This window comes from Onychostruthus taczanowskii, unplaced genomic scaffold (genome assembly GCF_017590055.1).
Source record: "Onychostruthus taczanowskii isolate IOZ18803 unplaced genomic scaffold, ASM1759005v1 scaffold35, whole genome shotgun sequence".
Lineage (NCBI taxonomy): Eukaryota > Metazoa > Chordata > Aves > Passeriformes > Passeridae > Onychostruthus > Onychostruthus taczanowskii.
Genome location: NW_024500905.1, coordinates 4700212 through 4717737, shown reverse-complemented (window position 1 = coordinate 4717737; position 17526 = coordinate 4700212). Strand labels below are relative to the sequence as shown.

At 41.5% G+C, this 17526-nt stretch overlaps 1 protein-coding gene across 1 annotated transcript in view; it reads right to left on the bottom strand.

Moving 5' to 3' along the window:
- Positions 1-3295: 3295 nt before the first annotated feature.
- Positions 3296-17526, bottom strand: part of WIF1 (WNT inhibitory factor 1) — a 36222-nt gene continuing 21991 nt past the window's right edge. The window contains exons 4-10 of the mRNA XM_041411292.1: positions 17230-17370; positions 14057-14152; positions 12385-12480; positions 10957-11052; positions 7071-7166; positions 6367-6462; positions 3296-4127 (exon numbers count right to left, since the gene is read on the bottom strand). Of these exons, the coding sequence (XP_041267226.1) occupies positions 4006-4127; positions 6367-6462; positions 7071-7166; positions 10957-11052; positions 12385-12480; positions 14057-14152; positions 17230-17370 (743 nt within the window). The 3' untranslated portion in view covers positions 3296-4005. The remainder of the gene's footprint in view (positions 4128-6366; positions 6463-7070; positions 7167-10956; positions 11053-12384; positions 12481-14056; positions 14153-17229; positions 17371-17526) is intronic.

The following is a 17526-nucleotide window of genomic DNA, read 5'->3' as shown; positions in this document are numbered from 1 at the left end:
GGTTCATTTAAATTGAACTTCCTAAAGCCACAAATATAAGAAATACATCTTCTCAGATCTGCATGCATGCCTTTTCCAAGCCTTGCTGTTCTCCTAACCCATTTGTTCTGTGCTCAGTTCAGCTTTGCACTGTTGCTGGGTGTGGGTGAGCTTGCATGGCTGCACTGGGCTGCTGCCCCAGCCAGCAGCAAGGAGTGTGCAGCCAGCCGTGCTCCAGCAGGAGCTGGGTGCTGGGAGCCACTGAGGAGCTGGTCTGTGGCTCAGCAGCCATCCTGCCAGACAGATGCAAGAAAAAATAAACAGCAACATTTGACTTGAGACTTTTTTAACTAGTCGCTTTTCTGTTTAAAGAAACATGTGAGCAAATCATGCTCACATTTTAGAGCTGGAGAGGCTGTCACTGTTTTAGTCGGGGTTTTAAGGTTTGGCTATGACCTGGCTAATCTGGCACCTCATCCTGGAACCTCATCACCTCACTGAACACAAAGTTGTATTCACACTGCAAGACTTGTGGGATTTAGCAGGATTTAATCCCTGTAATGGATGAGAGCACTTCTGACTGATGCAGTTCCTCTAGGCTAGAGCTGACTGCAAGACCTGGAGCTGCCATGAAGCCAAGCTTCTGAGTGATGCCTTAACACCCACTCACACATTGCCCCTGCCCCAATGCCATGCTGTGGGCAGTGCAGGCACCAGGGGAATCCTGGCATAACTCCAGGCCCTTTCAGGCAGCTCCCTCTTTGCTGCTGCCAGATCTCCTGTCAGCATCTGCAAGTAGGAATTTTTTCCGCAGTAGGCAATCCCAGTAGAACAGGTGATGTAGAGGAGTGAGAGGAAAGGAAAGGTAACAAATCTATCCAGCAGAAACAAAGCTGACATTTTTGAATTAATACCAGAAAGTCTGGCCAATGCTTTAAGTCTGGCTTTTGGAGTTTGAATCTCACAGGCAGTGAGTCATCTGGAACAATTCTGAATTTTTTTCTTCATAACTTTTTTCCCTTAATATTCCTTGAAATGCAGCTGAAGCTGGAGCCGACCATTCAGTCCCACTACATGGAGAAAGTGTGCTGAGTCCCAGCAGCCGGTGCTGGCCAGAAGGACCCCGTGAGCAGCACGCAGTGTGTGCAGCGGTGCTGGGCTCTGCTGCCCTGGCATCTCCACTGCACTGCTACCAACACTGGTCAAGCACAGCAGGAACAAGAAAAGGCCACAATTCTCTCCAGCTCCCCAACAGTCAGGTGAGGATGTGAAGAGGCACAGACAGAGATATGTATGAAATCCAATGGCACAGACAGAGCCAACCTGAAATGCAAATTCCAAAAAAAAAAAAACCAAACCAACCCCCAAACGCATGTGCATCAGTTCAGTAATGGCAGCAGTACAAAAAAGGCAGTTTGCCCTTAGGATGTCTGCTTCTGCTTTGTGTGCAGTATGCATTTGTCCTTTGAAATGTTGTGCACACCTGGACATAGCAGGATGCCAATATTAGATACGAAATTATCAAGTACCATTAGAAGCCCTTTGTAAAGCTATCATTTTGTCAGTTGCTCAAATTGAGATTTCTTTGGTAGAGTTATAGCGATGTTAACATTTTATGTTCTTTTACTCATTTTCATCACCTTACAGCTGCCGCTCACAAGTGCAGTGTTTGGCATCTTGCTCTAGCTAACTACAGATTTCCCAAATATTGAAAAGGCAGTTTCTGTCTGACCTATTGTAGTGGATTGGTATTTTGAATTTATTTTGCTATTTTAAAATAATTTTCACCTCTGGCACATCTTTTTTCCCTCATATGTATGTTCTGTCAGTGTCAGAATGTGATAAATTCTGTGGTTTATTTTCAAGTGGCAAAATTGCTTCCAACTTCCAACTGGACTTTTTCTGGAAAATTCACGTCTTCTTTTAGCATTCTCAGTTATCATAGACTTTTAACTTAAAACTCTGACATCAAGGACTGTCTCTTACGTGGGAAACTTTGTGCTCAGATTGGCAAAGCCATGGAGATTTTGTGTAGACAATTGATGTTATTTAAGAAACAGAGTTGTGGTATAGTGTGCACTTTGAGGACTATTTTTTCCTTTTGTAACCTTTCTGATGATGTTCTTCTCGTGATTAATAGTATTTCCAAAAACCAGTGTTGAAACTCTGGAAAGAAAACAGCAGCATAAGTGTCTTTAGGGCAAGTAGCAAAACATTTACACTGTATAAAAGAATACACTTGCTATTTTTAAGGAAGCACTTTCTAAGAAATTGACATGAGCAGAAAAAGTTCAGCCAAAATATCTGAGTAATTTTAAGTAAGAATTTTCTGTGCTTTTTACTGTATTCTGTGATAAACCACTTAATCTTTGCTACAGAAAGAACAAAAAGCATGCAAATGTGACATTCATGTTTGTACACAGCTCCCGAGACAGCCCTGGACATACAGAGCAGCTACACATTTAATCTCAACCTAATATTATGCTCCTCCTTTCAACACTTTCAAGAAAAAGATCATGAACAGCTCCTCCCAGGTATTCACCATGTAAGTATTTTCTCCTCTGCCTCAGGCTGCCTCTTTTCCATCTTTTTTTAATGTGAATAGGGTGCTTTTGGGACAGCACTGACTGAGGGCAGAGGCTGAGCACCTTTCCTGCCCACATCTCCTCTTTCTGGTCTCGGTGGAAGGAAAAGCCCAGCTCTAATGCTTCCAACTTTATGTTATTCATTTTTTTAAATTTTTCTCTCAGATAACAAGATTGTTGGAAATACACTATAGCAAGTGTCAGTAATAATTCATTGGATATTTACTGTTCTTCAGTGCAGACAGAAACCTTGTTTCCTGCTTCCAAGCCACATCAAACTACAAATCATGAAGCCCTTGACTGTAGGAAGCAGCACCCAAGCCTTCTACAGAGCGATCACAACATGACACAGGACCATCACCATGAGCAGGAAACATGGCCAGGGCTGGACTATCACCTGCTGGGACAGAAGCTGTATGAAGAATATTCTGAGCACCTGAGGCGCCACAAACTGGGCACACCAGCACAGCTGGCTGGCCGTGCTGGGGGAAAGGAGGACGAGGTACAAGGAGGACAAGTACAGGGAGTGAAACACGCCACCCTCCATGTTCTCCCCTCCTTGGCCAAGGCACAAGAAGTTGTTCTTCTGAAATATTTTGAAGAGCTGTGGGGCTAAAGGCAGACAGAGGGACACCAACCCCACAGTGCCACTGTTTTATGAGGGTGCCCTAGAAAAGCCATCGTCCCAGCCCAGCGCTGATGAGACCGCAGGAGGCCACACAGAGCAGTACTCAAAAAACTAAAGCAGCGTCTTTATTTATACATAAAAATCAGTATAAAAAGTTTATTACATAAGAGCTGTTCTGTTTACAATATATTATATTGCTTCAAGCTGATGCAGAAACGTCATACATTATAGCTCTACTTTGTTTACAATATATTATGTTGGTTAAATGGTACCACTGCAGTTTCTTTTTAATACACAAAACCGTAAAGCCAAAAATAATACTGAACTGAGTTATTCAGTTTTTAAATTAGGCAACTTATTTACTTATCTATTTGTTTTTCTTAGGGAAAAGTCTAAATACACAATTTGTAAAAATTTGCAAAATGCACCTTTCTTTTGCCTTAGGCAAATTGCATCTGTAGTCATTGAAATAATTCAGGGTTAGCATCTACAGGGTTTTCTGCTTGAATATTGTTACTTAATTTTTGGATAATATTTGCTATATAACCAAAAAAAGGAAGTTTAGCTGTATCTGAAGTGTAGTACAAAACACCATTCAAAGCACTGAGAGAAGAAGCCTATATAATCATGCTACAGAAGTATTTATAAAACTTAAAAGGAATAGTAAGTGTCAGCTCAGTGGTTTATAATGAAGCTAATAAAATTCCAGCCGGTAATCTCAAATGTAATGAACAGCATTTTAACATTCAGTCCAGGAGAGGTTAATGAAGGCTGTGAACTTTGTGTAACACGAACCATTTCAGATGTTGGAGCTCACCAGATATAATTGGATTCGGGTGGGACATGATTCTCCTCGGCCCTTTTTGGCGAAGGCGTGTGCTGCCTGTGCTTGCTGCCTGCTGGCCTCAGGGCGCTCAGACCGCTGGCTCCGTACCCTGGAAAATGATCCAGTTCAAGAAAAAAGAATCCACAGAAGTGGGCTTATGATCCACAGCTAATATTTCAAGTGGAAACTGTCTTACCCATGTGAACAAAGGATTTTGCTTTGCCTTACAAAAGTGCTGGTGTCTCTGTTATCCCCCAGGATGAACGAAGTCCTGCCGGACAGAAAGCTGCTTGGCCTGGCCAGGCAGCCCAGGGAGCCCAGCACAGCCACTCAGCCTGGGGTGCACATCTGTAACCCCCACACCAGCTGGGTTACAGTCATGATGATCTGCCAGCCCTAGAGTGGGGCGTAAGCAACCCCCTGGGGAGAATCTGCACCAGCTACCTGAGCTGGGCTTTGCTTTATGGCTGAATGCAAAGAAAAAGAACACCAGTGACCATAAACACCTGGAGGGGAAAAAAAGCCATCTGAAACAGGCTCACTAGAGCTGCTTTGTTGTGGAAAATGAAAGTGAACAATAAAAATGGAATCCAAAGTATTATGTTGTAATTCTTTATAGGTTCATTTACTCATCTCATTACTTAAAGCTAATGGAAATTACTTTGAAAAACTGAGTTCTCTGTTCAATTTTTTAACCACTTCTTTTTTAAGAAAACAGCTTTACCAAAGAGCCATTAATTTGATGGAATATGAAACAAGCCTCTCAAGTTAACTGTAAATCTCCTCTCAAGACCCAGTGATGTTTGGTTTTGGTTGAAAAGGGGGAACTGCTCTGCATGCACATTAATGGACACTTAAAATGCGGTTGAAGTTTGCCCAAATGTCCATTTCACAATTTCTTTGCTGAATACAAAGAGAGTTTTGCAGTACTAAACACAGCAAGACTGTACCCAAACTCCAAGTAATGAAGGATGCAAAACCTTGGAGTTTACAATAATGTGAGATTACTGACATCTTATCACAAGGCAGGTGTGAGCTTTGGGTTTGTTGTACAGACAATTACTTCTTTGGTGATGGTCACCTAAAGTATGTATTTGTTTTAATTTGCTATCTGCATTCTTTATAGGAAGAGTATGACAGGAATAAAAAGTTCATACCAAACTTACAAACTGTAGTTTGTACTGGCTCGTTTCATTGTATCTTTTTTCTAAGCATAACTTATGTTAATGGTATTTCTCCTTCAGAGAGTAGCAAGAATACTTAAACACAAATCCACTAGGTAACAGCAGAAAAGCAGACTCCCAATTTTCACAGCAAACCTAATTTTCACAGCAAAATCCATCTTAGTTGGATAATACTCAGTTTTTCATGAAAATACTGCATCTATTCTAATACATTTTGATGTGACAAAAATCATATGCTTCAACAGGTTTTAATAAAAGTGAGCATTCAGTTGATGCTGCAATTTAAGGTTCACATTCTTTATGGTTGATTAGTTTTGTAGCTGCAAAATTTTTCAACTTTATTCTTACTGACACATAAAACACGACATGTGAATTGGTAGCCAACAGTGATATACATTAGTATCTTTTGGGAGTATATAAAGATCACATATTGAAGATCTGCTGTTACAGTATTGTTGCACATGAAACACAAAATTAAATCTGAAGTTCTTACTGGATATATCCAATTGTATTTCAAATAATTATACAGTACCATTTTAAGCCCAGTGAAATGATCAGTTGCTACAATAGATGGTAAATGGACCAAAAAGCACAACAGAAATTAATTTCAAGAACTTTAACTTTGCTTTGGGGCAATGTATTTTGTATACCATGGAACATGGGTAAGAAGAGAAGAAGAAAAATGTGAAGTTACTAAGAACAGATCTTGCATAATTCTTCAAGTTTTCTCCAAAATTTCTAAAGGACATTACATTTTTTCTAAGTTTCAATCGGTTTTAAAATGTGTCAGAGTTTTACTTTTAAAAATACCTACCCAGCATTTCAAAGCTAGCTGATATTACTGAGGATTATTGAAAGAATTGGATCCCTTCCATGCTGTGGTTGGAAGACAAGCAAGGTCCTCCTCTGATTGATACCAGATTCTGGAATTTCTAATACAAAAATGGTCTTGATAAAACACTTTCAAATTATTATGAAATTTTTTTAAGTAGGTAAAATTATGGAGTATTGAAAACCCTTGTTTTATTGCTTGGATTAAAGATTAGAGAAAAAGGAGTGTGGTATCATTAATGATGCTGGAAAGGCTCTTGAGGCAGTCATTTCTGTATAGCACTGGGTGTGTAACACCTCAGATAAGACTCTCAGGGTTTGCTTCTCACTTACTTTTATTACAGTGTCTCCCGTGCCAGCCTTCTTTGCACTGGCATTTGTTGGGCTCCACACAGGTGCCGTACAGGCCACAGCTGGGTTCACAGACAGCTGTAAAAAAGTGAACACATACACCTGGTCTCTTGACATTTCATCCAGAGACAGTCCACATTTGCTTTCCCTGCTGTTTCACATGATGGGTTGGTCCTGGCACAGGGGTGGCTCTCAAAGTAAATCCATGCCTTTGCACTGAGTGCAGTCCGAGCCCTGAAATAATCCACACCCCTCTCTTTACCTGCAAGGTCTGGCTCAGCCCCTGGCAAGGGAATCAGGTTGTACAGCAGAGCTAAGCATCAGAACCAGCCAGAGGAGAGTAGTCCCCAGCACCCCCCTCACGAAGTGTTCTCGTTGTATTTTAACATGGCAAAGCACTAACATTTTTTTAAGCATTTCTCTATTACTGAAGTGCCATTGCTGAGCTGACACACTGCTGGTTTATAGAAGCTCAAGAGTACAGAAGAGACTGTGAGGATGCTTCTGTTAAAAAATGTTTCTTGTTTCGTAATTTCCTTAAGTCTGGTGTATGATGTACATCCAGAAAGTAAGATAACTTGAACTACTTTGACAACAGACAATTAGCACTGACGTTATGTAAAAAAGATACTGCACAGTGAGCTGGATGTTCCCACAAGGACTGCTGGAGCGGCTTTGGTACTCACGCTTTGAACACAGGTCTCCCTGGTAGCCTTTGGAGCACTTGCATTTATTCTTACCGGTACATTTACCTCCATTTCGACAGGGTTGATGGCATTTACCTAGAAATTGAAAACATAGACACAATGGTCTTAGCCCCCTGTGCCTACAAGTGTCTGACAAGCTTGACTTGTACCTGAAAAACTCATCAGATATTAGAGTGTGAGCTATGGATCCATCAGGAAAGACTCTGCTGCAAGTCTGTGCTTCCAACTTACAAGCATTCTTCTCCTTTGAGAATATGACAATAATTTGGCATGGCCAAAGCCTGTGTGACCTTGCAGCTTTTGCCCAGGTCTGTGCCACTCTGCCTCTGCAGAATCCCCCACATGACTGGTCAGTACTGACTCCTGGTCTCGTCGCCCTTTACAGGGGGGCAGCCCTGTCCAGACCATGCAGTTCCAAAGAGCAGGATCCAAACCTGAGGGGTCCCAGCAGAAAAAATCTAGTGACATCTGAGAGCAGTAAGACACTCAGGAAATGACAGGTATGGCTGCTACCTGCAGACAGTAAATAGATTGGCTGGGCCCTTCAGCTTGTAGCCCAGGCTGGGAGCACCGTGGTGCTGTGGATGGTGCAATGAGGGATGTTCCACATGGCAGCTCAGAAACTAAGGGCACATTAAAAATACATGCCCTTCTTTCCTGTTTGCAAAGCACAGAGCAACTTTGCTAACAGTAATCGGAACTGGCAGACATTTTTCCAGGCTCTTGGTCTGGAAATTACTTTCCTTCACAAACAGCCTTTGCCAAAGGCATAGGCTGGGTCAGGTGTTGTTGTTGTGGGAAGTCTTGTTTGGCCCCGATCGCCTGGGACTGAGGAGGTCTCCCCTGGAGGAGAACCACACTCAGTTTCTTTCTTTCTTTCATGCTGGGCATGACACACCAGGGACCTTCCCCAAATTTAACGTCCAATGTCCCACCATCAGACTGCCTATACCTTGTTAGAATTTGTCTGCATTTCTGAACTAATTAAATCTTCACTCCTCTCTAGGAAGGGAAGCACAGTGCCCATGAGCTCAGCCACTCCTAGGCTGAGGGAGGCTTACTGTCACTTATCTGGGCACTCTTGGACCAGCAGGAACTGCACCCTCCCTTTCCTGCTACCTTGGTGCCCATATGTATCAGTGCAGCTTTTCTCATTGTGGTCCAAAACCATTTTTTATCTTTTCTAATGCCACTAGACTTCCTAGATTCTTCTGAAAAGAGAAAACAAAGGTTCCCTCCCTAGATTTAACACTAATATATACCTGAATCTGTGAGTAAATTAAAACTGGAACCTGGGGCAGCAAACCAATTCCTTTCCTTTCTTTTTCCCTTTCCCGCTTTCCCTTTCCCTTATTTTTTTTTTTAAGAAAAGTATTAACTGAGACCTACATGTCATAATTTAAGCATCAACAGTGGCTTGCTGTGTTGAAAACCTCATTTCATGAACACAGACTGCCCTCTTGGGAGCTCAACATCACAGGCAGCACCTGCTTAGCTCTCAAACCCTGAAGACCTATGTGATACACAAGTGTATTGTCAATATAAAGGAAACACTCATTCCTATTCTACATAATTATTTTAATAACCCTGAAAGAAGCTTCATAAGCAGCTGATGGAACAAACAGTGCTAAGGAGAGTTTCTGCAAAAGCACAATTCCTCTGCAGGAACCTTTGGGCAGGGAAACGTTAGGCATTCTAATTTGCAAAAATTTGCATCCCAAGTAATTAACAATTGGAAAGAGCAATGCTAAAGAAATCAATGCACTTTCCTAGTTCTTTAAGTAAATCTGGAGGATATGAGTCAAGAGACGTGACACCAACTTCCACCAAGTTGCAACAGGCAAGCATTTGGCTCAGCACAGCTCAATTAACTTTGGAATAAGATATTGTCACAGAATGAAGGAAAGAGTAATAACTCTCTCTGTTACTGACTAAGAAATGGAAAAAGCAACAAAACAGCTGGTGACAAGTAAGGGAGGAATCCAAAGCAAAATAAAACTCTCTTGATTCAAAGTGAAATGCTAATTAGAAAAAAACCTGGAAGACTGTGAATGCCTGTTGGTCTTGTGGACTGGGTTCAGTATACTTCCCAGGAGTCTTACAGAGGGATTAAATTATTACACAAGCACTGAAAGCCTATACCCAATGCTAAAAAAAACCAAACAACAAAACCTTGCAATTTTCAGAAGATGGCTTTCTGCCTGTTGAAAGGTTTTTCCCACTCATTATTTTAAGAATCCCATGACTGAATGTAGCTGGCCCTGGATCTAAGAAAATGGACTGAGTTGTGTTTCTGCTCTGGTGTTTCTAAGCCTTGTCTAGATTTCTTGCAGTCTTCCACTGCTGTGCTGGTGCAGTGCCCAGGGGCGATGACAGCTGTCAATCACAGCCTAACAATTGCAGTCCTGGCTTTACAAGAACCAGAGTAAGTGCTTTCTTGCTCTCATTGACACTGTCCCAGTTTAGGTCTCAGCATACCGTGATCTGAATTTGCTCTTTTATCTTTTGTACAGAAGCTAGTTTACTGCCTGCATTTTAATTAATTTAACTTGAGTTTCACAGGTAAGCCTTTCCAGGAAGTCAAAACAGTTGCACTTATCCCAAGCAGCAGTCAACAAATACGAGCTTCAGGTCCTCAGACAGATCAATTAAATGGACTGCCCTTAATTATACATGCTGCAATAACAGTTCTAAGAAGTCTCCTCAAAAAAAACACTACAATACATGCTTCTCTCTGAATTAAAATTTAATCTTCATCTGAAAAATGTCAATAATGTTGACTTTTTAGGGACTGAAGAAAGAAATGGGGTTATGCCAAATAGTCAAATTTGAGCTTGATGTAAGCAAAGGTAAATCCAGTGAAAACCCACACTGTTGTTCTTGTGGTATATGATCTGAATTTATATCAATAGGCAATCTTTATTTATTCAATAACAATAAAGCTTTGCTGCTTCTTTTTCCCTGAATTTTTGATGCTGTAAAAAGGAGTTGCAAAATGCCTTGTTATGCATAGAGACATGGTGAAACATTTACATACACCTATTGTTAATCTACACATAAATGTGGGCCTTACTACATCTGTGTACTTTCTTTGCATAGTAATTCACTTCTTGTGTAGTGGCTGACAGCAAGTTAAGAGTTTATTTCCATGAGTTTCCAAGGTGATAAAAATGTCCTAATTGTGAGGAGGACTTGTTTCTACTGATGTATATTAAAAAACCAGCATTTACATATCCTAGGTCAAATACTGTTCTCCATGCTCCTGTGAAGGGGCTGGGGAATATTGGTGGGATTATTTACAACAGGGAAACTTTCCTGCACAGTGTCCTGTTAGAAGTTCTAAGTCCAGGAAGAATGAGGTCTGGTTGTACATCCTCAAGTTACCTTGTGAATGTAACTTTACATGCTACATGAAAGCCTTCAGCTCTTACAGTTCAGTTCTCCTTTTGCCCCGAATATTTTCATCCGCAAATTATAGTAGTTCTTTCAGAGGTGACAGCTCAAACTTAATCTGCTGTGCCCAGGTGTGATTTGCCATAATGTTTGAAAATAGATGCACCCCACAGGCTTGGCATGGCAGCACATCTGTCTGCCACAGGGCATTGCTTGCATACTCATGGCTTGAGGATTGCTACCAAGCCTGGCTACTAGTGAAAACAGAACAGGGCAGGGGGTGAAATGGTCCAGCAATGAATCAAACTTCTGAGTAGGAGACCCGTTTGGAGGCATGTGGCATCTGACTCTGAGGGTCCCAAACTGCTGTGTGCTCTGTGCCCAGCAGAGGCAGCTCACATGTTATCACTCAGGTATTGACACTAGAAGAAGTTGACATAAATGAAAGCAAGCACACAAAGATGCTACTCACTAATTTCACATTGGTCTCCCTCATAGCCTGAAGGACAAATGCATTTTCCCAGGTAGAAACACGTCCCTCCATTGAAACAGGTTGTTGTACAGTTTGCTGAAACAAATAAAAGGAATTAACTAAGTAATTAATATGAACTAGGACTAACTTGGACTTAATGTTCTCTGCTGTTCATCATAAGTAGACATTGAGTAGGTTGTAAAAGCAGGATTAACCTCTTTTCATCTGGTTTACAAGTAAGACTGAAATGCAGTTATTCCTACATAATGCTTTACATGGGCACACACAAGGCAATATAGAAGGAGACAAGTGAACAATACCGCAGTGAGCTCTCTGAGGACAGACTGTGCTACATCTTTATCAACCCCCACACATAAAGCTCATTGAGGGATTAAGGCACTATTGCTATTGAAACTGCCAGTGTCTGATAAAAGGAGCACAGCCTAGCACTGGAAGCTACTTCTGCAAGAGGATACTTCACCACAGTTCTTGAGTAATCCTTTGACCGAAAAGAAACCTCTGTGAGTTTTTCTATGTGGTGACATAGAGGCAAATGCTCTGACTTTCAGCTGCCAAATAACTTACATTGCGTTAGATGTGACTTTTCACCAAACAGCTGGGATTCACATTAATCCTTCAAGACATCAGGAGCATTTAATTAAAGTGCACATTTGAAGTATTTTCTAAATGTGGTGAAAGTCTGTTCAAAGACTAGACAGAAGACGTGAGGGCATTGACACCAACAGTTTGTGTAAAGTAATAGGAAGGTTCCCGCTGTTTTGCTGAAAAGGCCTCTAGGACCTTTTGTATTCAGTATTTACTTCACATAGACCTGCAATGACAAATGGAGCATGACACTCTGCCATGAGCAGGTCAGTTACATTTCTGCAGGAAAGTACTTGGTTCTTTCTACATGGTAGCCTAGACTGTTCCCAATTACTGTTCTGAACAACTGATTGTTGGTTTTTACCCTTCATGAGTCCCAATGCAGCAACAAAAAATGAATAGCCTGCATATTTTTTCATGTGTCCAGATGCAGCACATTAATGTACTAAATGATTAGTAAAATTAATTTTACTACAGGAAACTAAAGATCAAATAGACAGGTTTTATTTTTGCCTTTTTTTTTTCTCATCTCAGAAATAGAAGAGATTTTTGTGGTAAGATCCACAGTATTCAGTGGATCAGCTGAAGTGATTATCCAAACAACCCTTCACAGAGCTGGGGTGCATGGATACCTGCAAATTCCTATTCTTCCAGCAGCTGCTGGGCTGTGCTACAGCATCTATTTTAAGAATCACAATATTTCTAAAACTTATTTACTTATTGCTTGCCTGACTTTCCAAAATGCACTCCTAGAGGGAAAGTGCCAGAGGGGAGTGAAGAGAGGCTGCTGCGTGCAGAGCCCGGGCTCGGGCTGGCGTTTACCTTTGTCGCAGTTGATGCCGTAGAAGCCCGGGGGGCAGATGCAGAGGCCAGGTGTGATGCAGAGCCCGCCGTTCATGCAGCGAGGAACACACAGTGCTGAGGGGTGGAAGAGCAGAAAAAGCATGGCTGGTGGCAATGTCCAAATGTCAATACTTCCTGGTATTTAAATACACGCACATTGACCCCTTAAGCTATTTTTCCTTCTGCTTATTGTTCTAAGTCACCTTTGCAAGGGGCCTCTCTTAGGGCGTTAATTCTGTTATATCTTTGGTTTGTATATGGCAATTTCTGTACAGTGCTACTAAAAACTGTAGGCTAATTCGAGTTCAGATCTGATTCCATATGTAAACAGAAATTGCCTCTTGTACAGGGGAGAGCAAAGTACCAACATACACCTACACACTCTGGATACTTAAAATCCCCCCAGTCCTCTCTACAACTGTAGTCTGGCTCCTCAGCTGTGCAGGCACGACTATCTCACAGGGGTCAGTAACTCAATGGGGTTCCCAGGCAGGCTTTACAATAAACCCTCCCTACTCCTGCATACCTGAGCATAAGCATGGCTATCTAATTTTGACTAGGAAAGCCTGCTGCACACCCAAACTGTCCTGCATGCTCCCAGTGAATCTTCTCGGGAGCCCCTGTGCTCTTCCAAGACATCTCTGCCTTGTGGCCACCCCAAAAAGCTCTTCAGGGAGGCATGTTAGGGGGCAATGCTTCACTTTGTGGTTGCCCACAATTGGTACATGCAGTGAGGTCAGGTCTATGCTGGTGAGTTAAACAGCACCCAGGCACAGGGCCAAATGGGCTTGTGAAATCATCTTGTGAAACTGTTGGTGGCTCGGCTTTGTCCCGGCTGACCAGCAAATCCTCCTGGCCATGCTCCTGGGATGAGTAGTGACCACGGGCTCCTCCCAGGAGTGAGTTTGTAATGGGTTTGATGGAAGGTAAGAGTTTATTAAGCATATGAATGTAAGCTGTGCCAGTCGCTCTCCAGGCCAGAGAACAGTCCTTGACCTTTGTATCTAATATTTTTGATATAGCCAGAGTATCTGGGAGTGAATGATTGTATTGGAGTAGGATGCCCATGGGGATGGGTGTCTCCAGTCGCCCTGGGGAGGGACTGCCACTGGGAAAAGGAAGGGAGGGATAGGAAGAAGATCTAGTTTCCTTGCCAAGTCACACCAATTTCCTGGCTCTTCACTCCTGGAAATGTTGGTTTGGGCTATTATCCACTCATGGAAGAGAAAGAGAATCTTCCCTTCATCTTCCCATTTTTGTTTTCAGCCTGCTTACATATCTGATCTTGTCTGCAAATAACCAAATGCAGAGCAACAAAGCACTATGCTTTGTTTCACAGCTAGTCCTCATTAGCAGAAGAATTTTATTTAATCTTCTTGCCAGATGGATTCCCTGTGATTAAGGATCACTTAATTATTGCATCAGTTTTTGTTAAAAGTAATTTGTGAAAGGGAAAATATTTCTCATGTAAGCAATTCGTATTTCTACTAGACCATGGATGACAATAACAATTCTCTTACATGTATGAACTCAAAATATACGAAATCTTCAAAACAGGCCATTCTTAATTTTTGGAGAGCCTACAGTGCAGGAGATACAGTTTTCTTGAGATTGTGGTAAAGAAGACAGTTGAGATTTTGTATTAAATTACCTTTCTCACAATGAGGCCCGTAAAATCCATCAGGACATTCACAGACATGTCTTTCGTTGCAAACCCCTCCATTTCTGCATCCTCCTGGACATTCCGCTTCAGAAAATATAACAACAATCATAATTAAAATGTTATATACTTCAGCTGCCAGCCAGATCTCAGTAGCATTAATATATTTCTTTGACATAAGAGTTTAAATATTTGCTGGCAGACAAACACTGAAGAAATGGAAATTCAGCTAAGATTTCTTCAAGATAAATTGGTTTCTCTTTTAGTAGTCTACAGATAGATGTTCCATCACATGTTCACATGGGTGATGCACTTGTTGATGGACTCTGCACTTTCATCTCTCTATGTGGATGCTCTGCTCTGCTCAATCCAGTAATTTATTTTCTGTGTGGAAATGAGCAGGCAACTTAGTGCAGAACTTGCATGGCTGGTTAGACCTACCCTTAGTGTGCAGGACCAGTTTCGATTTCTGCAGCCTGAAGCAGACATCACTGCAACTTGCATTGCATTAATTACCACATCTGTTACTGCTGAGGTGACAATGATGAAATCTGTGTTCACATGAAAGAGTGAGTATCAAGGCTAAATGGAAGAAGGCCAGAAAGGAAGATGAAAGCCCTCCTGCACAACAGTTCTGCATCATCATCAGCTCTCATTCATATCTCGGTTATCGATCAAATATGTAAAAGCATTTAGCAACATTGGCAGGATTATACAAGGATGAAAGATACTTCTGGGTGCCACCACTATCCTCAAAACACCAGAGCCCATCAAACAAGAGGGCACACGAAATCAAGCCCTATGGAACACCATAAAAAAGGGCTGCTGGGTATAAAAACAATTACTCAAAAATGCCTTCCCAGATCCCTCACGGAGAATAAGGCAGGCAGGAGAGACTGCCTATTCCCATTAGAAAAACTCAGCATCGGTAGGGATCAGTGGTAGGCACCACCGCCTCATCTTGATGCTCTGTTGTGTAACATTCCAAGTGAGAAGGTTCAAAACCTCTGAGGTAAAATGATATTCCTTAAAAGTAAAGCTGTTTGCAGCCGTAGTAATTGTAGTAAAGGATTTTTGGTCCTACTGTGTTCTAACACTGTATTCTAGGACTTTTTCTGGAAATGCTTCTCTCTTTGTACTCAAATGCAGAGCTGCTATTCATTACCAAAAAAATGCATGCTTAAATGCATACCATTTCAAGCAGAAAAATAGGAAAACATATTTTTTCTTTGTGACCACCTCTTAGACACAACAAATCATCTCTTATCCACAAAATTGCTCCCTTGCTCCCCTCACTTCCTCTGCTGGGGCCTTTCTGTATGGCCAAGAACAACTGCAAACAGTGACTAGAGCCCTGACAGGAGCTCTTCAACATGTATGATATGTTTCAGAGGAAGGAAACTACCACCTACTCTAACACCAACCACTAAAGACATTCTTATGCATCTCAGCATCTGTCCTAAAACACTGCTGTTTTCACCTTACTGGACACAGGGCAGGAATGGGAGTTATTCCAGCCCATACTGGAATAACTCCCATTCCTGCCCTGTGTCCAGTAAGGAAAAGATGCGTGACAAAGCTCCTCCTCTGCGTGTCTCTAAAGTTTGGGAAATCTTCCCTGTGTCTCTCAGCTGGCTCCATGAACAAAGGACTGGGACAATAATCAACCCCAGGTTTCTTCAGAGGTCATATGATGCAATACTGCTAAATTGTTAGATATTACAGCTTGTATAAAAATGTTAACTACAAATAATAACACAGAAATGATAACCTGGATGACTGCTATGACTAAACTGAGTCTGGAGCCCTTCCTCTTTAAGCCATTATTTTCCAAAATACAGACCTGTAACTCTGCTCTCCCTATTAGAATACCCCAATGCTATTTTCAAAGTTTACTAAGTTCAGTATCTTTGAGTTGAACTGAAAATAAAAAGATACGAAAAGTTTTATGTTGTATTTACACCAGACACACAACTTCATACATGAGATCTGATTGTTTTTTTGTACTTATATCTTCCATTTTTCTTCCTGTTTCTCTGCCCACTTCTTCTCCCCCTCCTCCACTTTCCCTGGGCTAATTGGCAGCAGCAAGGCTTCAAAGGGAACAAGCAGCTTTGCTATTTGGGCATAGTGAGGTTTCAAAGAATAAACAGCTTTTGCTCCCACTACTCTCTCTTTGAAGCCACACTACAGCCAATTATCTCAGAGAAAATAGTGCAGTGAAGAAAATGTGGGACTGTGAACGAAGATGTAATAGGGGAAGAAAAAAATCTTGTTCTTTGTACATCAGCCCTGTCATGGGTTAATTTGATACAATTGCACATGATATGGGATAATTATCCTATCTTGGACACTGATTTTTCAATTTCCATAGCCTCAGCTTAAAGTGATAATTATAGTTGTTTGTGGTGTATTGAATTAATTCAGAAAGTCTTGTTACACAGTGCTTATGGTTCATAGATCAGTTGACTAAACAAGTGCTCTCCTTTCCAAGCAAACACTGCAAAAAATTCATGGCTCTTCTCCTGCCAGCGTGCCCTCTGATAACTGGAAGTACTGAACACCAACTTCCACCATTTTACCTGTATCAAAAGCCAAGAGGCTGCACCTGAGCTACAGAGAAGGTAAAGCCAAGTTTTGCAGAAATGTTCTGAATTAAGATTTTTGTATTCAGTTTGGATGTGCAAGTTTGAGATTTAGGGAACTAAGGACACCAAGCTGGAACCGAGGCACTGACAGCATTAATTGATACCAGTGTCCCCACTATAGCTCCCAGAAGGCCAGTTCCCCAGATGATGTGCCATCTCTGGAATGTGCTGTCACAGAACTCGCTCTCCTCCAAGAACCTTGAATTGTTTGCCAACAGGGGCTTTTCATATGATACATCTCTATCAATGCTCTTAGTGTGATGAGCAGTGAACGGGGGGAGGGAGAAATGTCTCCAACTCATTTTGCTAAGGGAGATCTGCAAGAAAAGGCTCAGTAACCAGGTAGTAAATGATCAGCAAATGCATACAGAGCCAGAAAGCCTGGAATTCACCATGATTGCTACACATTGTGTGACTGCTTTACTTCCATCCTCTCGAGCTCTTATCCTAAATGAAACATAAGACAGTTAGGTGACCTGGTCTAACAGCATTCCAGCATGTTTTCTTCAGTGTTACCTTGCTGACAGGTTTTAAAGAAGATGGCGTTCTGAGGGGTCTGGAGGATAATATTGCCTTCTGAATTCATTATGATCACGTTCACTTCAAATGCAGCAACCCCATCTTGTTTTCCAAGGCAAGGAAATCCAACCTGAACAACTAAAAGGATAATAATACCAATAACACTTACATTTACATGCACATATATACATACATACAAAAGCATACATTGCAATACTAAAAAAATAAAATTATAGATGTATCTAAGCTTTGGAAGAATGCTATTGATGAAACAATGTAACACAGATCCCTTTA